This window comes from Cydia pomonella, chromosome 15 (assembly GCF_033807575.1).
Source record: "Cydia pomonella isolate Wapato2018A chromosome 15, ilCydPomo1, whole genome shotgun sequence".
Lineage (NCBI taxonomy): Eukaryota > Metazoa > Arthropoda > Insecta > Lepidoptera > Tortricidae > Cydia > Cydia pomonella.
Genome location: NC_084717.1, coordinates 7,412,279 through 7,439,509, shown reverse-complemented (window position 1 = coordinate 7,439,509; position 27,231 = coordinate 7,412,279). Strand labels below are relative to the sequence as shown.

General features: G+C 37.4%; 1 protein-coding gene across 1 annotated transcript; it reads left to right on the top strand.

Moving 5' to 3' along the window:
• The first annotated feature begins 7,567 nt into the window (after positions 1-7,567).
• Positions 7,568-9,574, top strand: LOC133525856 (uncharacterized). Its single transcript, XM_061862262.1, has one exon. The coding sequence runs from the start codon at positions 7,568-7,570 to the stop codon at positions 9,572-9,574; it is 2,007 nt and encodes a 668-aa protein (XP_061718246.1).
• The last annotated feature ends 17,657 nt before the right edge of the window (positions 9,575-27,231 follow it).

The window sequence follows — 27,231 nt, the reverse complement described above, 5'->3', positions numbered from 1 at the left end:
TTTTAGCTATAATGTATAGGCATATATTTTATACAATCGGGTAATACCTACCTATTTATTTTATACAGAAGGACAGTCAATTTAGGATCATTAATATTATTATAAAAATTCGTGTAACGTCGATATTGTCTTCAAAATCAAAACATCACATTAGCCCATGTTGTGTAGGTATGTACAGTCAGCATCAAAAGTAGCGGATCAAATAACGCTTCATAAGTATCTACCATTCTGTAACCGCTTAATAAAAAACTGATGTCTTTAATATAGAACAACTGAGACTGTAAAAGATATACTTTTGACGCCTTGTTTCATCCGCTACTATTGATGCTGACTGTACTACTTGGTGATTTTTTTTTTATGCTGCTCCAAATATTTGCAGTGAACTCGCCGCAAAATGCATCAAAAGTATAATCCCAGCTGGTTTTGTATATTAGGTATATTGTTTTCAATCTCGACTCGGATTTAATGTTTAGCGATGGGCAACGATCGTGTCGGTAGGGGAGCCAGCTACCGTGACCCCAGCCCGTTGCAGTTTGTCTCGAGGAATACTCATTTAACTTTATACAACTCCTTAATTGTAGTCTAATTATAGCCTCTAGCCTCAGTAATGCGTTCCTGTGATTATAACAGTGAAACTCTAGTCGTGTAGGTAGTAATGCTAATGAATGGAGATTCATATTAAGAAAATGTCTGTGGGGTGCTAGTGGTAGTTGCGCGCAAGAGATGCCGAAAAAAGTAATGAAGTATATCTAACAAAATTAGGTGAAATGAAATGAAAATATTAAAAAAAGTCTACACTGCTTGCACAGTACAGTTTTTTATTTACCTATTTGTTCCCTGTGATTCTTAAACTAAGTATGATTTCGTTAAATATTACACCAAAAATGTAAGCCACTCACATATAGAGGATAAATAATTATGGTTACATACTTACTTATCGTAATTATGGTATTAAAAAGGATTATAACAATGCGTAATCAGCGAAACAAAACGTTGAAACGGCTATGAGTAGGTACCGTGACAAAACCACATCCCGGCCCTTAATTTGATTTCTATAATTTATGAATCAATAATGTTTTGAATTTGTATTCATTGTTTCCATTACGTGCTCGGAAGTTTTACGAGCTTTGTGGTGGAAGAAATGCACAATATTTTCTGTTTGCATACTGTATTTTGCTGTAGGTTTAATGCCAGCACGTCCGTGTTATTGGATTCCGTGTAAAATTTAAATTAAATTAAATTATCGGCAATCAGTCGTGAACACTTTGAAATATGAATTGAGAATTTTGGAATTGATACACGTTTGTCAAGGAAAAATATACTCCATAAATCCAATATAGGTATTAGTCCTACGATAGATTTCCTTAATCTTCTTAGTGATATAACCTGTGATTTTTAACAATATATTTTATATAATTTATTACTGTGTACATATACCGCGCATCTACTAATAAACTGTGATTAATTGCCTCATTATCCTGACCTAGTTTAATTCTGCATGAACCTTTACTTCCGCAACTAAGTAATAACCCAATTGCAACGCGCACGTTCTTGTTTTCTGCAAGGTAAATTATGCATAAGTTATGATGGTAGAGATAAAGTACCTATCTGACTTTCTAGGTATAGCTTATACGCCAAGTATTCTTGCGCCTGCTGTAAACCAAGATAACAGAGAAATACGACAGAAGTGTGGTTATAGATCTAGATATCATATTTATGCGGTTCGCCGCAATCGTAAGATGCTCCTGGTCGGTATATAAGTTTGGGAAATATACCTATCGTTTATGATGACGGCGACCCAGAATAAACATTATGGACGTTGTCTAGCATGAGCCCTAACGTGGCTGGCCAGGCCGAACTTGCTCTTAAATACTCTATTGCACGAATGACAATAAAGTTGGCCAGCTGCGTTGAACGTGTACACGTAGGAGGGCTTAGGTCTCTCTTTCCGTAACTGGCGTTTTATGTCTAGGCTAGTGAGGCGGTTATCTTCAAATATACCTAGCCGCGTAGTCAACGTTACAATCGTTAACGCTAAGTAGCATATCGTAGTCATCTCTCTCTATCACTCCTCTTTATTAGTGCGACTGTGACAGTTGCGTTTCATTCGCCACGGAGCGTGAACGATAGGCACGTTGGCTACGCGAGTTAGTACTAGAAAATTGCACTGACGCCCGCGGCATGGCACACGGTGGTGGTTTGACGTCGTTTACGGCTCATTGGTACACGTAAATGTAACAATTTTTTAAATGCATAGTTGTAAAAGTACTTATCATTTTTAAAATGACAATACCCATTAGCACAGAAAGGTTATCATGTTGCCAGGTATCAAAACTAGCATCCCTGGTTCGAACACAGACGTTCCTTTTTTCAAAAAGCGGCCAAGTGCGAGTCGGACTCGCGCATGAAGGGTTCCGTACCATTTATGACGTATTAAAAAAAATCTACTTACTAGATCTTGTTCAACATTTTACCACTTTGGACACACATTTTACCACTCTGGAAGTTTCTCTCGCGCAAACTATTCATTTTAGAAAAAGATGATATTAGAAACCTCAATATCATTTTTGAAGACCTATCCATATGATGGGTTTGATGAAAATTTTTTTTTTTTAATTATGACGTATTAAAAAAAAACTACTTACTAGATCTCGTTCAAACCAATTTTCGGTGGAAGTTTGCATGACAATGTATATCATATATTTTTTTTAGTTTTTTCATTCTGTTATTTTAGAAGGGGGGGGGGGGGGGGGGGGGACATACATTTTACCACTTTGGAAGTGTCTCTCGCGCAAACTATACATTTTAGAAAAAAATGATATTAGAAACCTCAATATCATTTTTACACACATACCTATCCATATACCCCACACGTATGGGTTTGATGAAAAAAGATTTTTTGAGTTTCAGTTCTAAGTATGGGGAACCCCCAAAATTTATTGTTTTTTTTTTCTATTTTTATGTGAACATCTTAATGCGGTTCATAGAATACATCCAGTTACTAAGTTTGAACAGTATAGCTCTTATAGTTTCGGAAAAAAGTGGCTGTGACATAATCGGACAGACAGACGGATATGACGAATCTATAAGGGTTCCGTTTTTTGCCATTTGGCTACGGAACCCTAAAAATGAAATATTTAGTCATCTTTTATTTTACAGCCGGTATTACTCTTTATTCAACCCCAGCTAACAATTTAAGAAGCTTTTGAGAGTGTTGCTAGTTAATTAAGTAACAAAGAGGTGGCGTCTGTTACGTACGGGGCCCGACTGCAGCGCTCCACCATTAGCCAGCCGCGCCGCGATGCGTGACTCTTTATGGCCCGTGACTTCACCCCTTCACCCCTACCCTGCTCTAAACGCGGACACGTGTACGAATTAATCCCGATTTTTCCCGATAAATCACTTCTCCAACGTAGACAAAAGATCCAATTGATATATAATTCCATTTCACTGGAATATACGATTCAATCGTGTTTTTCCAAGCAATTTGGATTACGGTCGGCCTGGGAATCGGCAAAGTGATTAAAAAATGTTCACCTTTGGTGTTTAACGGAACAGTTTACTTTTTGATCTGATACGAATGCATGAAACAAAAAGTTAGGAGTTTGAACTGTAAAATAAATAGAGGACATGTTACTGAATAGTGTACAACCTTTATAAACTTTTTCGACAGGTTTTAGCTCAGTTATTATAATAATTCATTTACCATAAATTAAGTACGTGTTTTTAAATAATATACAGTCGAAAACGAATTTTGTTAGTTGAGTTATCGTTTTAGTGCATTTTATTAGTCGCTATAAAAATATTTTATTTATTTATTGTAGGTATGCGCCAGAATAGTAGCGGAAGCTATTAGTAGACTATAAGTTATTCCAGTTGTAGATATTTCGTATGAAAAGTCATAATTTACGCGTTACTCAGGAAACAAACAAATTCACTTTAAGAGCCGTAAATATTCCTATTCCAGCTTGAATGTGTGCGTCGGACAACCGCAAATTCATCATTATACCGATTTAGTGTGGCCCGGCACGACACGCTTTATGGCAGCAATACAAGGTTATAATATTTGCATACGTTCATTCGCACTCGTCCTCGGCCATTACCTTTCCATTTGGTAAATAATTTAGGAGCCCTCTAGGAGCCGGCCAAATATTAAAAGTGATGGTTCCCCGAGGTTTAATATTAGACTCCCCTCGTATTAAATTTTCTGTCACGCGAAATTCCCAAATGCATACGCCAGATATTTTTTGCACATGTTCATATTCTCTCTTTTGTCCGCCTTTCGATACAGAATGTCACTTGCTGGCGTAATTTCGATGTACTCTTCGCAGAGTTTTGAAATTGTTTTTTGCAGGAAAATTAAATGGCTCTATTGAACTCTATTATACGATTGGTATTTTTATGCGGGGCCATTATATTAGACGATTGTTATACAAATTGCGCATGCATTGTTGTTGTTGCTCGGAAATGTTCGTATTTGGTGGCTTTGGTTTAACTTGCAAAATCTGATAAACTGCTGGGCCCGTGATTGCTGAATACACTGGTTATTTTTCCTACAAAATATTATGAGACTATGTTTGCTATAGATTATTCTAATACTATAAGTATATTCAGTATTAAACATCTGAGGTACCTATACTAAATTATGACTCATTTAAAATATATATTTAAAATCAGAGTTTTATTTCTTTCGCTTGGTTTAAGTATAGATAAATATTGAATTTGTCAGTGCATTACCCTTAGTCACGAACTCTCCTAAAACTTCACGTAATAAAGATAATTTATTATTGAAGCGCATTAAAGTTACTAACTAATAAAGATAAAATCACGAAAGAGTCCCTCATTCACGCACGAGGGTGCTGCATACAAATGTTAAGACGTAACTCGTCATATGGCACCATTTTATATTCAAAGTACAATAGGATGCAAGTTGCGCAGGGCGTTGAATAATCGAGCTCATTTTATATGCATCAAATTCACGGAACAAAACTAATCTAGAGCTCAGGGGCAATAAAAATGTCCCACCTCCGCCCGTCGCGTTAAAAATAGATGGGTACAAGGTGTAATCTCGGCGAAGCTTATTATAAAAATTTCGCATCAGGGTGTATTCCCATTTCTTACCGGGCGCAGATGAGCTGAACTCTCAAGGGAACCAGTGTGACTGTGATCTCGAAGCCCACAACATTTTTTTCTAAATCAGAGAGCGCACAACACTGGTTTCTACTTATAAACGGACTTTTTTGCGATGGGAATACATTGGGATCCTTCAAGAATCGGAGCGAGCCCGAGCAGGATAATGTGTGCTACCCGCACAAAGTTGCCGCGTCAAGAACAATCCGCCCGCTCTTGGAACGTCTTCGTAAATAAATAATCAGCCAGAATATAGCGTTTGTTTGAGCTTCAAGACATATTTTTTAGGATATTTGTGTATTGTAGACGGTAAATAAACTGAACAAATTGTTCAAAACACGAATGAGCAATAATGATTTGGAGAGATGTTTGGTTTTTAATTACGCCGGTTTCAGTGATAGTGGCTAGAATGGAACCGATGATTAAAAAAATTCAAGGCTTTTTAGTTTTATTCTACAAGTTTGTCAACGTTTTTATTGTGAGTCTATTGTACCCGGTTAACACTTTTCTTGACATTGTAACACCGGTGGTACATCGATATTTAAAAATCTAGCAGCTTCACTTTACTATCTAACAAAGTAATTCTGCTATAAATATGTCAAGCTACCCTTCTTTATATCAATATCTCGTACCCAAGTGTTTAGTTTGTTGTCCCAATTTCCTGGTAGATGGCGCTGTTCCAGACGTAAAGTAATGCTAGTTTATCATAGAATCTATATAAGAAACTGTCACATTTCAAAATAAATGATTGGTAACGTAGCAACTTATTCAAACAAAGTGGTCCTTCGAACTGTAGAAGCGAAGTGACTTAAGTGACAAAGACAGTGCATTCGAAAGTGATCTTAAAGTACAGTAGTGTAGAGTCTAAAATCAAAGTAAAGGGTCAGTGATATACAGCATCTAGAAGTAATTTCAGAAACCAAACGTCAAAATTGTCAACAATATTACAAAATTAAAATTCAAGATTTCGAGAAGATAAAATAAATAAGTTATATTTACAAGCCTTACGAGTCAACGCAGAAAAATCGCCGCTTTAAATCAGCTATATTTACTAGATTGGATTTTATGGATTTGGAAAAATAAGATTTCGGAAATAGAATCACGTCAAACAAAACAATCAAGATTTCGCTGTGAATTTTACTAATTTTCAAGAATAATATCTCAAAATGTCTCAAGAATTACCGGGATTAATAGCTGAGCAAGAAAATATTTGTGAATTAATTCTCAAAGCGCAAGCGAACTTCAAGAAAACACCAAAAGCGAGATTAACAAGAGGGTACATCAAGACACGAAAAGAATCCATAGAAAATTATTTTAGTCAGTTCGTAGCAAATAATCGAGCCTTGATAAAAATATCAACACCTTCAGACAAAGCGAAATACGAATATTTCAAAGAAGATGTGTATTCAGCGTGCGAGGAAATGTTCATTGATTTGAAAGCAGAGATGACGGACATGCTAGAGGGTACTACGCCGTGCACGAGCAGCACTAATCCAACACCAAGCACCAACAGTGATGACGTGAAGCTACCGAAAATAGATATAGCGAAGTTTACCGGTAACTACCAAGATTGGACTTCGTTTTACGATATGTTTACGTCACTCATTCACAACAAACAAAACTTGAGCAGTGTTCAAAAGTTGCATTATTTAAAAAGCTACTTGTCTGGAGAACCTGCCCAACTGTTGGATCATCTAGCTGTCACTGAAACAAACTACGAATTGGCATGGCTCACGCTACAGAACAGGTATAACAACAAGAGAGTCATTATTAATTCAATCTTAAGCAAGTTGATGAATCAAAAGAAAATTCACGTGGGCACTGCTAAAGCGATTCGAGAGATATTAGATACAACTATGGAGTGTCTTAACAAGTTGAAAGTACAAAACATTAATACAAGTTCATGGGATACACTTATTATATACATCATTGTTGAGAAGTTAGACGCTGAAACACATAAAGAGTGGGAAGAAGAAGCAAGTAATCTGAACCTCACAGAGTTACCTAACATGGTCATGTTCCAAAAGTTCTTAGAAAAGAGATTCCGAGTTTTAGAGATGATGCAACCTAGCCAAACAACGAACATGAACATGAAGAGTACCTATCGAAGCACCCAGAGAGAAAATAACTTCACTGTCGAGTCTAAGTCATTTCACGTGTCACCAGCCATCAAGTGTGGATTTTGTAAGCAGAACCATTACTTGAATCAATGCAAAGAGTTCCAAGAGCTTACACTTGAAAAGAAAACAGAGTTCATTCAAAACCAGCAACTCTGCTTTAACTGCCTCATCCATGGTCATGCTGTCCGATTCTGTAAAAGCAAGTTCTCATGTCAAAAGTGCGGAAGAAGACATCACACACTGTTGCACAACAACAAGAACCCAAGCAAGACACGAGAAATAAGAGAGAGATAGTTGCCCATCTAACAACAGGAAGCATGACAGGATTGTTATCTACAGCCCAAATTAACGTGACGAACCACCAAGGAAGAGAATTCGTATTAAGAGCCTTGTTAGACCCATGTTCTCAAGAGTCTTTCCTGAACGAGTCTGCAGCTCAAACTATGGGCCTTAAGAGAAAGCGCGTGAACGGAAATGTATCGGGTCTTGATAAGATGAGCACACCCATCCGATTTGCTGCTGATATCGAGATTTCATCACGTCTTAATCCTGAAAAGAAAATGAGTATAACAACTTACATAGTAAAGCGAGTCACAAACATCATGCCTTCAGAGAAACTTACTATCGATAACTGGGTTCATCTAAGAGATTTACAACTAGCCGATCCGACTTACCACCAACCAAGTTCTATAGATATTCTATTGGGAGTAGAAGTTTACAACGAGATGATACAGCCTGGTCTGATCAAAGGCGTTCCAGGCTCTCCCATAGCTTTACAAACCCATTTGGGATGGATAATATCCGGAAAAGTCACAGTCGGAATAGAACGAGAGCGAGAAGAGAAACCATTCATTAGTATGCATTTAAATGTCGAGTTAAATTATATGCTAAAGAGATTCTGGGAGCTAGAGACAATGGATGAAGAGAAACACAAGCTAACAGCAGAAGAGATCAAAGTAGAAGAAATATATGAGAAAACTACCACTAGAGACGAAGACGGACGTTACATAGTAGATCTGCCAATGAAACACGAGCCACCAGTTCTTCCATCTAACAGCCGAGAGATTGCACTGAAGCGCTGGAAGTCTACAGAGAACAGACTTAAAAGTAAACCTCACCTATTAGAAGAATACAACAAAGTTCTAGAAGAGTACATGACGCTAAACCACATGAAGAAAATAGAAACCAAAGATGAAGAAGAAAATGGCGTGTGGCTCCCCCATCACGCTGTGATTAAATTGGAGCGAGAAACGAGCAAATTAAGGGTAGTCTATGATGCTTCATGCAAGGGAAGCAACGGGGTATCCTTGAATGACGAGTTATTAATCGGACCCCCATTGTTAGAAGATTTACGAGCCATTCTCATTAGATGGAGAACATACAAGATAGCATTTGTTGCCGACGTGGAGAAGATGTATAGACAGATACGAGTAAAAGATGAACACACAAATTACCAGAGAATTGTATGGAGACCAGATCCAAAGGGACCCATTGAAGACTTCAAACTCTTAACTGTTACATTCGGAACATCCTGTGCACCTTATCTGGCAATAAAAACTTTAAGGCAAACAGCAAAGGATGAAGGATCGGACTATCCAGAAGCTCAAAAGATGATATTACGAGATTTCTATATGGATGATTTGCTCTCAGGTACAGACGAAGAAAAAGAGGCTATAGAAATTCAAAAACAAGTTACACAAATTTTAATTTCTGGAGGATTCACACTAAAGAAGTGGTGTTCGAATAGCGAAGAGTTTATGACAGCATTAGACAAGCAAGAAAAGAGAGAAGAAACGCAGACAGTCGAAATAAAACGCAAAGAGAGCGTGAAAACATTAGGTATAATATGGGAAGTTAAGGAAGATAAGTTGTTCATACCTAATCATATCAAAGATTCCCATGACACACCTATGACTAAAAGAAGCGTTTTATCTGAGATAGCATCAATATTCGACCCAATGGGATGGATCGCTCCAAGTGTCATACTAGCAAAGATATTTATGCAAGTTTTGTGGAAAAAAGGCATTTCGTGGGATGAAGAACTTCCGGCAGAACTACAAAAAGAGTGGTCACAGTATAAGAGAGAACTGCCAGCTTTGAAAGGTGTCAGCTTAGATCGATGGATGCACACTACGAGTAAATCAACTCTTGAACTGCATGGATATGCAGACGCTTCAGCATTAGCTTATGCGGCAGTTATATACTCGAGAGTTATAGACGAAGAAGGAGAAATTAAAGTATCCCTCGTGACAGCAAAAAAAAAATCTCGCCGATTAGAAAAGTTTCCTTACCCCGTTTGGAATTACTGGCTGCTACATTATTGAGTAAACTTTTGAAACAAGTAGCTGAGTCACTACATGTGCATCTTGACAACGTATACGCTTATTCAGATAGTCAAGTGACTTTGGCTTGGATACACGGAGATCCAATGAAATGGAAGCCTTTTGTAAAGAATAGAGTCATAGAAATCACGCAGATACTCGATGCTAATCACTGGTTCTATGTAAACACTAAGCAAAATCCTGCTGATCCTGCTTCAAGAGGAGTGATGCCTTCCAAACTAATGTCCACAGAGATATGGTGGAACGGATCTGCAATGCTGAAAGAGAAAGAAATAAGATTAGAAAAAGGAACTCCACTAGATACAGCAATAGAAAAGAGAAAGAATATAGTAACTATGGTAGTAACCAATGAGAATGAAGAACAACTTACCTTATTGAAGAAGTTTTCGTCACTGGAGAAACTTACACGTGTTATTGCATACTGTAGACGCTGGCTAAGAATTATAGACAAAGAGAAAAGTAACTTACCTTCTTACCTGACATACGAAGAAAGAAACGATGCACTTACTATATGTATTAGGATGTCACAAGAAGTAGAATTTTCGGAAGAGATAGAAGACCTGAAAAGAGACAGAAACTTAAAATCTAAAAGCAACCTCCTAGCTTTATCACCTTTTCTTGACGATAAGAGCATCCTAAGAGTCGGCGGTAGATTGAAGCACGCCGATATGGAATTCATACGAAAACACCCGATAATTATTTCAAAAAACAATGTATTACTTCCGTTAATATTGAGAGAAGCTCATGCCAAAACACTACACGGTCCTCCGCAAATGATGATTACATACTTACGAGGCAAATATTGGCTGATAAACGCAGCAAATAGCGTTAAACGTTTTGTACGGGAGTGTGTTACATGTATAAGACAGAATGCGAAGAACAAAGAGCAAAAAATGGGAGATTTACCCGATTCCAGAGTCAGACGATGCAGACCATTCCTAATCACCGGAACGGATTTTGCGGGTCCAATAAATGTCAAAATGAGCAAAGGCAGAGGTGCCAAGTCTTACAAGGCCTACATATGTTTGTTCGTTTGTATGTGCACAAAGGCACTACATATTGAAGTTGTAAGTGACATGACAACACAAGCCTTTCTAGCGGCATTTAAAAGATTTGTGTCAAGACGAGGCCATGTAGTAGAAATGTGGAGTGATCACGGAACTTCATTCATTGGCGCTGAGAAAGAGTTATTGGAAATGTGGAGTCAAGGAAAATCCAGTGTTCCAGATGAGTTTATTTCCATGCTAGATAGAGAAGGGACGAAATGGAAATATATTCCTCCAGGCGCTCCCAATTTTGGCGGATTATGGGAGGCAGGTGTCAAGTCGACCAAATACCACCTGAAACGAATAGTTGGAGATACTACGCTAACATTTGAACAACTAAGCACGGTCCTGGCAGAAATTGAAGCATGTCTAAATTCTAGACCCATTTCGCCCATCAGCGATCATCCGGACGATTTGAACCCCTTAACACCTGGTCATTTTCTTATCGGAGAACCAACTAATGTCATACCATCTGAAGATCTAATAGATGTGAAGATAAATAGACTCGATCAATGGCAATTAACAACCAGAATGGTACAAGATTTTTGGCGAAGATGGCAATCCGAGTATTTAAGTAGGATGCAACAGAGGCCTAAATGGAGACAGCCTACTCGAGAATTCCAAGAAGGAGATTTAGTGCTAATAAAAGACCAGAGGCTTCCTCCTGGACGTTGGCCTATGGGAAGAATTATAAAAAAATACCCTGGAAAAGACCAACTTACCAGAACTTATGACCTACGAACCTCGTCAGGAGTATTGCAACGTTCAATAACCAAATTATGTCCTTTATTATGTGATGTAGAAAATTAGTTTGCGTCCGTAATAAGTTGTTATTTTGTTTAATTATGTTCAAGTTGGAACATTGATTCATTTTATTATTTTCTAATGACGTCACGTCATTTAAGGCGGGAGTATGTTTAGTTTGTTGTCCCAATTTCCTGGTAGATGGCGCTGTTCCAGACGTAAAGTAATGCTAGTTTATCATAGAATCTATATAAGAAACTGTCACATTTCAAAATAAATGATTGGTAACGTAGCAACTTATTCAAACACCAAGTGTAATTCTAAATGATTTAGTAATTATCAACATGGTGCCACTCAAACAATATGTCGTTTAGTTCCGCAAGTTTTGTAATTATTTCTTAGATTTGTGTATATTTTTGCATTTTGTTGCATTCACTATATGTGAGTTCACAAAGATTTACATAAAAGTGCTATTTGAAAGCATTTAAGGTGCAGTACGCTCAAAAAACGCTTTTCACAATACGGTTGCCAAAAATGTAATAACCAATCTTGAGGCCTTTCTCTAGGGATTTAAGTAATTCGAATCCTGGGTGCTTAGCCAACGTGCCAATCGTTAACGCTCCGTAGTGTAGCGTGGTCATCTCTCTCTATCACTCTTCCATATTAGTGCGACAGTTACGTTCCGTTTCGTTCGCACCCTAAGTTTCTGACCTTCGTACGTTAAAAAAAAATGGTCTAATAAGAACTTTAAAAAATTATAATAAATATTGCACAAATACGAAACGTATTTCGAATACGACAAATATGAAAATTATTTCTAGAAATCAAAAACTTGTAGCACAGCGATTCTTTTTTTAGTATAAAACACACAAAAAAATAAAATTCTAAAACATGATATCCGCGTGAGAGTGAGAGAAGAACACGAAGCTACTGGGCCTTAATACGGAATTGTATTAAATGTGATAATTTTTTTTTAATCTTATTTATTTTATAAGCCATACATCTTAAGATTAAGTCTTCTTATTTTTTAATGATCGAGTATGTCTATTAGGTGATATAAGAGTAAAAAAATAGTTCCATTTAAGATATATTTGGCCTTGTTAAGATAAGGGTAAAGTAAAGCACTCAGACGATCATTTATTAGTAATTGAGAGCCAGAATAATTGCTTTGTTTGAGATCTAACCGAATTAACTCGATTCAAATTATTCCGAGATTGGCAAAATCATTTAGCACTAGACTTTCTCCCATCGACCGTCGCTTCATTGAACGAGACGACGACGGGTCCCGATGCAAATGTAATAAATCTGCAACAATATGCGTTGATTATCAAAATGAAATCTTTTTGTTAGCCCAACTAATCAAGTTTATCGTTGATTTGGATCTTCATTTGTTTAAAAGGGTCTAAGATTAAGTCTGTTTACATTTGGTTTGATGCGATTAGGCTAATGAAGTTTTTTTGAATCCTTATGCGTATAACTCTCGGCTATCGGGTGTTATTTCAGTCATTTACACACACCGGGCGAGTTAGCACTTCCAGGCTATCCAGTATAAGCTGGCTCTCTGATCACACGTAACTGTTATCTATCTCGAGATCACTTTTCATGGTTTGGCCAAGCGATCTATTCGTCTGTACTTGGTAAGAAATAGAATGACAGCCTGGCGGCTGCGGGCCCTCACCTGCCCTCGGTGCCTACTTAAGACGTGTTCCGCCCCACGCGGCCGGTAAACGGGCAAATATGTTCTGACATCCCCCGTCTTGGGATAACAGGGACATTGTTTGTTCTTCGTATTTTTGCAGAGCCCCGCAATAAAACGTTTGCATTTTACATTTTTTGGGGGCCATAAATAAAAGTACTTTTATAAAATTGCATTTTAAGCATTTCTAAAAGCGTGCCGTCACCTTTGCCCGGGAGGCTGGTGGGTTTTATATTGCAAGAGGGATATTAAAGTTTCGGGTAACGATGGGACGGCGGCGCGTTTCCGCGATTTGAAATTTACGACCTAATTTATCACAAGGTCAGCAAAGATTCGGCATTATTTGATGTAACAATTGTATTCACGTACAATTAAACGCCATCGTCAATTAATTTCGGTGCCTATTATTATGAAAATCTGCGTGTAAACAAGAATACAAATGGACAAGCGGGCGAGCGGACGCGTGTTGTTGGGGTTCAAGCGAAATTAAATTACGAGTTGACAAAATGAGTTACGCCCTTTTCTGTAGATTAACAAACAAAAACTGATGGCATGAGGGTCAGGGCTGCTAATGTTGTTAAAGGCAAATGACTCTATTCTTCGCGGACGCGTCGCTTTCCCGGCCGTTGGCGCACAATGCTACAATTTGAACTGTCCTTTGTTCTTGGTTCGCTTCCGATTTAGTCGCTCTTTTATCGCCGGCCATTATATCGCTCGCAGCTTCACTAATTCACCGAACGAGTTGCATCAATGAACGTTGCCTCGGAACATGCATTCGTTCTGTGCAGTCGTGTTCTTGCCGTGCCTTTCGGGATTCTTTTTGTATTAGTATTTTTATTTTAAGAATTTACACAAATTACGATGCCTGCTATACAAAAATCTAGGCACATTTATTAGAGTTATTATATCCTTTATAAATTGCTTTCTATCACTACCTAGCGGTCAGAGAGCTAACCCACGGACGGACAGACAGACGGACATGGCGAAACTATAAGGGTTCCTAGTTGACTGCGGAAAAAAATGAGTAGTATCTATAAGTCATTATGTTACTCGAAATAAACGAATTTTAATTTTAATTTAATTTTTTTATAATTATAGGACACACTAAAGTCTTTGCAGCGCAGTAGGTATGTCAAATTGTCTATTCTGAGGAGAACAAATCTAAAGCCTTCAGTTTCTTCTCCACATACACAGTGAGAGAGGTATGGGCATTGTGAATTTCATCTCGCTTTGTGTGGTAGGGCACAGCCAGTCGATGTCATTCCAGATCTAGAGCAGAGCCCAACTGGGGAAGTACCTCCACCTTACAGAAAACCGCAGCCAAATAACACTAGACCCTACTCATAGTGTTGTGTTCCTGCGTGTAAGTAAGGTTGACAGAGCTCAACGAGGGGGGGGGGGGGGGCGAGTTTAGGGTCGGCAACGCGCATGTAACTCCTCTGGAGTTGCAGGCGTACATAGGCTACGGAGACTGCTTACCATCAGGCGGGCCGTATGCTTGTTTGCCACCGACGTAGTATTAAAAACAGTGATTTTGTGATGTCTTACCATAATTTGAGGGGTGAATACGTAAAGTAGGTCATACTGAACAACTTTTACTATGAAATGGAGCCAACCCAGAAAACCCACAATAATCTGCTGTAATAAATAATAAAATAATATATCAAATAATAATAATATGGCGAATAATATGTCAAAGTTTCCTATGGAACAGATGTTTTTCACGATTTCAGGGTAGGGTCCATAGTAACAGCTGTTCACTATGACCTACATAATTCGCCTCTTAGAGTATAGTCAGTCATAACAAAATGCTCCTGTATACTCTGTTCAAGTGATCCTTGTAAGTTACATAAACTAGTTTAATCTAGTCCAACGTAGGTGTAATTTGAACTCGCAAACAAAGAGAAGATTGTAAAAACCATCTTCTGCTTCATCCTTTAAATTTATAGCGTTGCTGTTTTACGCTCGTGAAACTTGGCTCGATTTACGAGGACACTAATACCAGCTACTAACGTAAAACTACGTCTAATTCCAGTCTGAGTATTATGATTAGTTGCGCAAGTGCGAACGACTGGTGTTCTAGAACAAACCAGTATAAAAGTAAGTTCGGGGTCCATAACTATTCGTTATTAAAAGTACCGACACATCGTGAAACTATCCATTTCTCTAAAAATAATAAATTGATATATCAAAGTATATGGACATTTTTGTTTTTAGTGGGAGGTTTTAAATATCGTACTATTTGACATCTGTCTTCTGTCAAATAACTGATGACTCCTCTACACTTTGGCCCAGTGCTGGACCAGCGAGATGGCTATGCGATGGTGATGGCTCCTCTACACGATCGCTCAGCGCTAGACCAGCGAGATGGCCAAACGATGGTTGAAATGCCACTACACGATATAGTTCTGGAATGGACCACGTGCTGCTGTAGCTGGCCCACTGCCTTTGATGTACGGACGACAAACCGACACCGTGACTATCCCATCGCCAACCTGCCACGCCATAAGCCATCCGACACCACTGCGCGATCCATCGTGTAGAGGAGCCATAATGTGTCCCACAACCACCACTCGGGCACGACTGTAAAGTTCTCGATTTATGCCACAAGATGGCAGACCCTACAACGCATAAGGGAGCGCGCGTGCCCTTCTTATTAGCGTGAAGTGAAAGACACTCCAATATGCATGGTATACTGGTTCACCTGTGCTTACACCTCACCATGTTAAATCAGCGATTGGAATACAACTTCAAGCCGCGGGGGCTGTGCTGGACTGCTTTTTGCATCCATTATCTAGCATTATGAGAGATGCCACCTTCATGAGGTCGTTAAAACCGTGCTACCCTGAAAATAAAAGCATAAAAAAAACTGCATTTTGAGACTTTTGTACCCGAAAATCCTGGCCTAAAGTGTATTGGTAGGTATGCTTCATCAGCGTGATTGATATTACAGGTTGTAACAAAAATAGTGGAGATCCGTTTAATTCGGTATCGTTTCTGATTAGAAAAAAGTAGGGGTTTTTTTATGCGAATAAAAAATGTTCTATGGGGCAGTTAGTCCAAGTTGGCCAATCAATACAAGGCCCATAAATCTTTCGCGTAATTTTTTTTTCTTCTACTTTTTTCTAATCAGAACTCGATACCAAATATGACCTAAAACGGATCCCCACTATTTTTGTTACACCTTGTATAAAACGAAGTGGTCATCCACTTTGGCAGCTACTTAGTACATATCTACCGGCGTGCTTAGGTAATTTAGGTACATAAAACATCTAAAACAATATTTAAGACCATTTTCAACCCTATTTACCTCTCAACCTTCTAACCCAGTTCTCAGAAATCTGTGACGTCACACAATCGCGCCCTCAAGTAAACAGCATTCTCGCAGCGGTCAGGTCGGGCGTAATCCTTTATTACCGCGCGGGATGAGCGGTGTCCCACTCGTAAGCGCATTACCCGAATTAACAATTAGTCATGCCTGCGTCTGCCGGCGAAGTTTGCGCAAATTTACATAACAATAAAGCCGAGGGTTCGATGTTATGGCGATTTTTAAATTAATTGGATCGCGAACCGTGGAAAATTCCTAATCCCCCGCACGGTTTGCGGTCAGCGGCGTCGCGTCGGGCGAACTGCTGACGCTGTGCCGGAGTCTCATTTGAAACTAGATTTGAAATTTATTTATGACATATAGTAAAGTACAATTAAAAAAAAAGTAAAAAGTGAAATAAAAGATTTATTGATAGAATTGGATAAACTAATGTCTAAGATAAATTCGTATTTCAAATTGACAGGTGATATACACAGTGTATTACAAGGAACCCGAATGATTTTAACTACGCTTTTCTGGGGGCAAAAGAAGGAAAAAATGTTATATGAGTTTAGGTAAATTTCGCCAAAAACAACCTTTTTTTAATGTATTTTATAGATAATAAAATGTTGTGTGTTGGGAAACCTGACACTTAAATTAAATTTTTATGGAACTCCTTTATTATAATTTTTATGGCACTTGCCAAGCTAGATTTTTTGAAGCTCGAATCATAATTATCCTGTGCCCTTTTAACTTTTAACGGAAGGTATGAATCGGCATCGCCTATCAATGCAGTTGTTTTCTATGCACTTTTGTTTGAGAACAAACTTTGTAGACCGACAACGAACAACTAAGGGACTTTGTTTTCTTTGACAATATCTGGTGGGTTATTTGAATGTAAAGGAAGAGATATAACTTTCATTAAGGCCACGATAATCTTAGTGTCAAAGTGTCTACATTTTATTGAAAAAAAAAAAAAAACAATGGATTGAGGTAGTTAAGTAAGTAAGTAAGTAAGTAAATATTCTTTATTGCACCAACAATTATACATTTTACATACATATTTTGTAGTTAATTATTTATGTCAATGAAATTAATATTAAAAAGTCGATCACTTTACGGTCATACGCATTGCATTAACTTTAAACAAATGCATTAGATTTTGGTAAAATGAGGATATCTACTTCCAATCCTGATTTCTAATAATATAGGTATGTCCATGTACTTGTGAGAATTCGGCACGCTTTTCTTGAAGTAAAATTGGAGTCATATTTTATGCCTATGAATATGCCTGTTATCCCGACAATTGTCATACCTAAGGTAAGGTGGGGTACGACTATCACCGGGACAAGACAAACACGTGTATGGTATCCTCATACTGTTTGTCTTGCCCCGTGCAAAATAAACTATGTTCGTCTTACCCCATCTTACCTTATATTATTTGTTAATAACTTATCAGTTAAGTACAATACACCAGGGCTCGGAACCGGTATTGAAATACCCGTTAAAAACGTTCCAAAATTGTTACATAATATATTTCTTTAAGATGGAACGCAGTTCGCGTTTTTAAACAAATTGTTCTAGGTTCTTACGCGGGGAACGATATAATACCGATTACTTCATCTTTGGGATACTCTCGATTAACTCGTTGTCATATGAGAAAGAGATAGCAATACTTACGCGTTCTATCTTGCTTCGATATTTTCAATTTAACAGGTTAATTTCATTTCTCAAGAACGAAATGAAAACGTATTTGGCATAAACCGTTATCTCAAAACAACAGTTCTTTAATCGGTAACCGCAAATGAAACCGGTTTGAAAAATAAAATGGTTCTCGCGCCCTGGCATACACAAGTTCTAGGTACCACTGAAACAGCCTCAGCCAAATACTCATTCACGAAGTACTATACTTTCAAAAGATAATTCATAAAACATCCACGCTTCTGTCCATGACTGCCTCCTTATATTCTTGCATTTTTAACGTTACCTTGCGTATTGCATATAGTTGTTCCGGGGTAATTACGGATATACTACGTCGACAGGGTAAGCTTTGCAGAAACTATAATTACAGTAGGTACGCTACCCCCTGTCTAGCCCGTAGAGTCGTAAAACGAAGGGTGATTGCGAAGACCTTAAGTCTTTTCAGTAAGGTTTATATTTCAATAGTTAATCACGCTATTTTTAGCACGGTTGAGTCATAGTACACATGGTAAGTTCAGTAAAGTATCTGTAAGAGTATTCAATAAATCACTATAGTTTACATTAGAAACAGACTGTACGAGTATTAGAGCCGTAATAGCTTATATGACAACTATACGCTAATTAATTCAATGTTCGATTTATCTTAAGACGTGTATCCACGTATTTCACTCAAGATTATTTACTCAGAATTATAGTCAATAGCAAAATCAATAAACAATTTGATAAAATTGACAAAATGAGTAAATACCATTCATTCCCCTCGCAGCAGCAGGAACATCGCGTCCGAACTGGCTCTTGTAAAAAAAAACAAGCCGTAAGGCAAAATTTAACTGTTTGTGATATTGTCACATTTCTGAATCATTAATATCTGAGTCTGAAGCTTCTTTAGTCTCCCGTGGCGTGCCGCAAGGTTCAATTTTGGGTCCTATTCTGTATATACTGTATAGCGCCGATATAGTGAAAGCTATCAAAAACTGTGCTTATCATATTTATGCTGACGATATTCAGTTATACTTATCTTGTAAGCCAAATGATACTTCATATGCTGTAGAAAAAATAAATGACGATTTGAGACGAATAGTTCAATGGTCCAACAAAAACAGTCTAGTCTTAAACCCAGCAAAGTCAAAATTCCTTGTACTTGGTACTGAGAAGCAAAGGCGTAAAATGTGCAACCACAACCCTTCGATTAAGATTGGGGATGATTGTATTGAGCATGTAACGGAAGCAAGGAACTTGGGTGTGCTTATGGACGGTAAACTTAGATTCCACAACCACGTATTGGAGATCTCTAGAGTATGTTTTTATAGACTTAAGATATTATATAGTGTACGTAGATATTTAAGTACTGACGTAAGAATATCTCTTTGTGAATCTTTAATACTGTCAAAACTCAACTATGCTGATACTGTCATAGGTGGATGTCTATTGTACCAAACAAAAAAGCTAATGCAGCGGCTGCAGAACGCATGTGCACGTTTTTGTTTTAATATTCCACCTCGAACTCATGTAACTCCTTATTTAAATAATAGTGGGTTAATGAATATGGAATCGCGACGTTCGCTGCATTTTGCTTGCATGCTTTTTGGCATTATGAAGACCATGACACCCCTCTACCTCTATGAAAAGTTAACTTTTTCACAGCGCCATATTAGGGGAGCCATTCGTTTTATTTGCCCAAGGCACAGCACCGCAGCATTTCGTGGCAGTTTTAAATACTCTGCCACGAAGTGCTGGAACGATATACCTCCACCTATAAGGAACTCACCGTCAATTAGTTCATTTAAATGTAAATTTAAAAAACATATTTTACACATACAAACATTATAAATATTGGGTATACTCCTGTGCCATCACTATGCCATGTACTAGAACGAACGCCTACCCTATAATTTATTTCGCCTTGTATGACGACTGACTGACTGTTTAGGTACCGATAATTTAAATAATTTATTTGTTAATGTAGCTTTTAATTGAATAATAATTATAGCCTTATGATATTTACTAAAAACGTCTAAACTTAAATATATAAAATTTTGTACTTTAGCGTGTAGCTGTGCTCTCTCGGAAAGGTTTCCACGGAAGACCAGCGTCGAGATCCTTAGGTGGTATCTTGACATTAAGCTGAGTGGAGACCTTTTCAGTGACGCTTAATAATAAATTTATTCTGTCGTCTCATGTAATACTTAAACTTAAGCGTTTTCTGAATAAATTTCTTCTATTCTATTCTATTCTTCTATATCAGCAGATTTATTGAAACCACTCATTGAAATGAAATGAAATTTATTATTAATAACAGAATTACTGATCACCACATTTTAAATATCACAATATTAATAATATTTATACAATAGTATATAAATTAAATACATTCGTTTCATACATTTTAAAATGCAAATACAGGCACATACATATTCTTACGGTACCTATGTTTTTGATTGCTAACCAGCAAAGATTTTTATAAGATTTGTGTAAAAATAGCTAGTAATTAGCAAATTACCCGCGCTACTGTTTCTTTCATTAGCACTGCGGTAATAGTTCTTCCCTAGCCGTAATTATTAAATGGAGACGAAGTCCGCTCGCGGCGGGCGGCGTGAAATGGCCATTACATGCTCCACAGTATTTCAACACTAGGAATTTCGCGCTATTCTTTACTGTCCCCCTTTGTTATTAATAATGAATTATGTCTTATGAAATCTTGGTTGACTTACTAAGTAATATTCTTTGCGGGTTATCAATTTAGTGGGAGGGAGTTTAAGATGCGTGAAATTAGTTTAAATAAGTTCATGCACTTGTGGATTTTGTATTTTTTCAGAAAGCAGCAGTGTTATTACAGTTCAATTTGAAAATTGATCTTGTATTTTAATAGTGTTTTATATTCGTTGATTATATATACTTACTTAGGTACTTTTAGGGTTCCGTACCTCAAAAGGAAAAAACGGAACCCATATAGGATCACTCGTGCGTCTGTCTGTCTGTCCGTCTGTCACAGCCTTTTTTACTTTTAAGTAGTTACTAGATTTTACCGTTTTGTTAGGATATACCTAAGCTACTTTTTCAAGAATTATAAATGTTCTAGTCGATTTTGTAAACATCATCAGAAGCCAAATGTACGAGTAAGGATAGGCCGGGAAACTTGGCAAGGTGGGAGACTAAAACCATTATATTTTAATAAGTACCAAAATCAACATATTTATTTAACTCCCAGTATCGCCTAACGAAGATACATATTCGGACATGACACATGCAGGCAATAAAAAAGGATTTTGGCACTTTTTTATACAATTCTTCAATCCTCCCGGACTCCTCTTACAAAGCGTGCGTACGTAAGTGAATTGTGAGACATTTTCACTCAATGTATGCTATTTTCACTAGAAAAATATCACTAAAAAAAGAACAACGCGCTCCTGATGTGCTGAAATTCGATCAGGACATGTGTAATTTGCATATCCGTTCTAAATTGTATCTAAAGTTACGATACGACCGTTACATGAGTACATGAGCACGTTCAATAATGAATTCAGTGCATACTCTGCAATATTGTTCAGTCTTACTGTTGAGTAAGGATGGCGCACAGACCTATATCTAATTAGACCGCATAAAACAAATCTGCTTCCTACATAGTATATTTAATAAATTGGTGTCGAAACAATCCAACTATGTATATGCCGCCTAATAACACTAGACTCACTCATAGTGTTGTGTTCCTGCCGGTGAGTAAGGTTGCCAGAGCTCAATAAGGGTGCGGAGTATTAGGGTCGGCGACGGCGTTAAAGGCGTTTAACTCCTCTGGACTCCGTTGAGCCTGTTTACTATCAGGCGAGCCGTATGCGTTTTTGCCACCGACGTAGTACAAGAGAAAATTAGCCAGATGTTCAAAAATACTTTACAGTACATATGGGGCTACTTTATAGTACTAGTGCGAGAAGTAGCATATTACGTTACTGTGTCGAACATTTAAAGGGCCATATGTACTGTAAAACGTTGTACGATACATGTGCGAATAGGTAATTCGCAACTCGTGTCGATTTAAAACACTCCCTTCGGTCGTGTTTTAATTTATCGCCACTCGTTTCGAATTTCCTATTTTTCGCACTTGTATCGTAATGTACTATTAAAACTCAATCCAATCAACACTAATGCAGATTTAGGGTGACATTTGAATGGCAACTGCAGCGGTAATGCAATGTTCCGGCGTTACTGGTGACATTCGCCGCCGCATTACTGCCGCGATTATGAAGTTCAATCTGTCACTCATTTTATACTCGTAGTTGAAGGAATATTATTTGAACTGATGAATGTTATTGCTAATTGCTCTTTTACAATAGGGTAATATAACGTAGCGTAACGTAAAACTATGCTATCGGCTACGCCGTAGCGCTACGAGCGTAGCACTGTAGTGACGGAGTTAATTCACGTGACCAAAAAAATATATCAGTCGCCCGACGAGCGAAATGCACTCGCGACTGACATAATTTAGATGTTACAATGTAAGTTTGAATTGGCCTCAATTTCAAACGCATAATGGTGCAACTCTCACAGGCTTATTCTAATTTAAATTATAGGATATGAATTAGTCCTAGATTAGATATGGATCGGGTCTGTCAGTGTTGAAAGTGACATTTCTTCAAATAAAAACGTCACTTTTAATACGGCTGTTACTTACTACGTCTAACTCACGGAGCTAAGTAGGTAGGCAAATTAAGAGGTGGTAAAAAAGAATTATGATTTTCGGCTAATTTATGTAAATATGTATATTAACGACAAAGCGAGCGTGGAGCTCAGTAAGTGAAATAAACTTTAATTTATCAAAAGTAACAGCCAGCCAGCCAGCTTATACCAGAATACATCTATAATTTTCACCGAGCTTGTGCCACATACGATATCTACTTAGCTCCATGTCTGCGGGCGTTTGACAAATCCTCCTGCCGCTTTATGATGCAATCTGGAATGTAATCTTCGGACCGCTTTCTGAGACAAACTGCTCCTAACTTGTCAAGCGGTAGTTCTCGCTTACAATGCAATTGTTCGTAAATTCGGCGCTGCTGTGTTATGTGGATAGTTACAATATCATATAGGAACTTTACTAATACAACTGAATATGCTAATAACTGTACGTAACTATACTAATGCGTTAACAAATTATACATAAACGTTTGTTAAAATTATCAACTAGTCTGTCAAGCTATTTCCGTCAGTTGAAAAAAGCGGCAAAACAATTTAGGCGCGAAGGATTATCGTGCTAAAGAAAATTTGAAATTCGCGCCTTTTTCTATTGACAAACTTGTTGGACTGGCTATATAGGTATATGCACAGTAAAAAAAATCTTTGTCAACGGTTTTTCGACCAACCTGTTTGTACCTACCTATTTGCTAAAGCTACGCCGTCAGAGGCCTATAATAATTTCTTTGGACCACTATTCTAAAAAAGACACGTTAATTTTATAATACCTTTCTTACCACCTGAAAATATAAAAAAATACACTTTATAGTAGGTGGGCAAATGAGGTTTCAGGTTACCTACTTACTTTCCGTCGAGGTCCTCTCGGATGTGGGTATATATGGTATCAATGGATTCAGTATAATGTCCTGAATACAAATATATTAGAAGACACGCGCAAAAATGGTGGGGGTAGTAACTGTGACTGTTTTTGCACTTGTATCGTATTGTACTATTACAGTACATATGGTGCTACTTTGTGCGTAAATTGGCACATTATGTAAGTATGTCGAAAATTTAAAGGTTCATATGTACTCTAAAACGTTGTACGATACATGTGCGAATAGGTAATTCGTAACTCGTGTCGATTTGTCGCCACTCGTTACGAATTTCCTATATATTTCGCATTTGTATCGTAAATAACTAATACCTCATAGTAGCCTGTATTTCATAGGTAAGAATAACGTCCAAAATTAAGTTTATTATTTTTCCATAAATCATTTCCCAACAAGAAACGTGTCGACGTCACTTTGTTTTAAGGAACCGACAGCAATAATTACGAGCACGCACGTATACCTCAAAAGAAGTTTAAGGTCACACCAACTTCATTTCCTTCATCAGTTATTCATCAATATCGAAAGCAATTTCGAACGTCGAGCAGGGTGTGATTAGCAATTCGTAGGAAAGGAAATAACATACAACAGTAGTAATCAACAGATTCGTTATGAAAAATCACATTTCGGCAGGCGAGGCGGTGCCAAGCACAGATTTTGTTGGCAATGTATCGTGAAATTAGTTTAGTGGCACTATATAATTATGCGCCCTTACTTTTTACGGGCCCTCCGGGCGTCGCCGAGCGACGAGCGGCAGCGAGCCGCGGCGAGCAGCGAGGGGCCGCCCCTCCTGTTATGACGAAAACGTCACCCCCGTATGTCACGTGATGAATTGACACTATTTTAAACAATTTCTCTTAGCTTTTATTATGATAGCCGGCGACGTTTACACTCCTGTCGGCACACAACATCAATCAAGTCGGCAAATAAAACTTCAATAGTGAGAGATACATTTCATAGATTTATTATATAAAATCTTAACGCTACATTTGAATTTTAACTTAATACAGTATAGTAACATGTGAAATTTACAGAGCTACCTACTCGATTAGTACAGATAATAGTAATTAGTTATAATTATTGCGCAAGACATCCCGCAGGGGCGTCGTAGTTTGAGTAATCACTAAAATACTTAAGCTGAGACCTTACCGGGAAAATGGAAATTAACAAAACAATTGAGTTATTTATTGGAATCTTGCAATACTGACGTGCAACAACAAATGAACACTTTTATTTTACTCTGCCGTGATTAAAAATACCATTTTAACCGCAATAGTTCCTTAAAATGTGGCTGAAACAGCACGCCCCAAGGATAAATGCGAAATCAACATGAGTTCGCTTTTCAACATATCTATGTCTACTAAGTATTTAGAATTTGTTCCTACTACGGCTACTCTTCTCTACCTACTATTTCATGTCATGTCATGTCAACGCGAAGACAACGCAATCTCGATAGGAATGGGCATGAGAGTCACGTAAAACTAGAAGCGACTGGCAGTGGTACTAGTATTCTACTTGCTATGGCATTGTGGCAGCTGAAAAAACCTTAATAATGGCATCCCATCAATATACCTCTAGAAAAAATATGTATGATATAATTTTATAAAATGCAATTCGTTTGTAAATTTGTAATCCACCGCTACCTATGTAAAACAATGATAAGATGATCTTTAAATATATACAAGCTCTTAGGTAGGTACAGTAAATATTTGATATGGTGACTAAAGTCCCAGTACTAGTGAGGATGATAGCTGGTGTGTGGCCGCGGCCATACCGGAGTGGGCATCATTTCTTGCGATGAGTTTGAAACTGTTTTAAGTACCGTATTCGACATTGTTTACTGACAACTCGTGACATTGCAATGATTTTGTTAAGTAATTGGCATAATGGCTTCAAGTAAAACATTGGAGTTTTTCGGTGATATTGCCAATATTTAGGAAGGTCAGCATTATAGTCACCAAAGTTAGAAACTGTCACCAAATAAGTGAAATCACTCCAGACGCTGTTTAGCTGTTTTTTTTTTTTCAATTCTTGCAATTATGTCTCTTTCACTTTTTTCAACTTTTAACATTTACCCACTCGTCACTGACATTAGGATCGAGTTTTGTACAAAAATATGCAGAGATAAATTCTTAAAACACCGTTTACATCATATTAAATTATCTCTAATATTAATCTTTGATCCATAAATATCAGAAAAAACTTTGTTGACATTTAGTATCTGAATTATTGCTGCTAAAGTTCGATATAATATAATATGTTTAAGTTATACTGTGGAATAGATTACGCTAACATTGTTACTTTGAGTTGGCTAACCTGTATTTAAACAATTTTGATAAATAAATTAAATAGGTAAAAATACGTAAAAAAGTTACATCAAACATTATATTAGTAAAATAATTACCCTGAAACATATTATGACGATGAGAAAATTATACGACAACATCGATTTACTCCATTTTCCGACCATTAAAAATTACTTTCTAAACATGTTTCTTATATATCACAGGCTTAAATTATACTCATTACATTTAGGGACGTGCATACTATACGTACGTACACTTATATTAATACAGAACCAAATTAGGTAACTATTTACACAAAATAGGGGAAAAATAATGAGGCGAACCCTCCCACAACCCTCAGAGATTTGAAGCTATAGCGCGTCGGTCCCGTGCGGTTACCCTGCCATTTAAAAAGAACGAAAGTTATGTTCGAACCGCAATGTTAAATGACCTTTTAAATTGGCAGCGTAATACTGCACCTGTACTGATTTCGATTACACTGCAATTCAATGGGCACCGTCCATCGAGTATGCAACACTGCTAGTGTTGTTAAATCGCGTTTCGACTGATATACATTTAGTTTTTGTAAACTCCGGTGCGTATAAATATAGATTTTTAAAATAGCAGTCGTTGCATAGACGAGTGAACTACATTATACCGATACCACACTGAACATGGGCCATGCTTTTCAATATGTTTGATGCAGGTTGTTTAAAATAGAATCGAATAAAATAGAGCAAATAGCATTTTGTGTTGCATTGGCGTCTGTCAGTGACATTTTTTATTTACGGTTACGGGCGGCTTGTAACAAGCCGTTCTAAGTATCGATCGATGATACCATTTACAAGCTCGTATTTTACTCGTTTTTTATAGCTGCCAATTAAACTTTGCTTCGTGTGGACATTGCAACGCATAGTTTGCTATAAACCCGCAAAATAAAAAACAGAGCCAGACCAAACACGTCACCACTTCAAATAATCTAGTATTAAATAAGCTTTGAATAAACTAGGTACATGGATCAAGGGACACAATAATAAATATTCTCATCTCAATATTCACTACGTCAATGAACGGCAGCAGTCAATAAATATAATTGCATAATACTAAATACGAGTAGGCAATTATAAAAATTAATTCCATTTTCGTAATGTAACAATTTTCCTATTCTCTTATCCAACGAACAAAGCATACTTATAATAATGAGAATTTTGATCTCTAAATCTTTTCACAATCCATTTCCAACAAGCATAGCGCGTCGCGCGTATTTACCGTTCGATTTAATTTAATAATGATAAATGTCCATATAAA

Excerpts from the sequence above, each read along its gene's own strand:
- LOC133525856 (XM_061862262.1), top strand. The coding sequence starts at position 7,568 with ATGACAGGATTGTTATCTACAGCCCAAATTAACGTGACGAACCACCAA.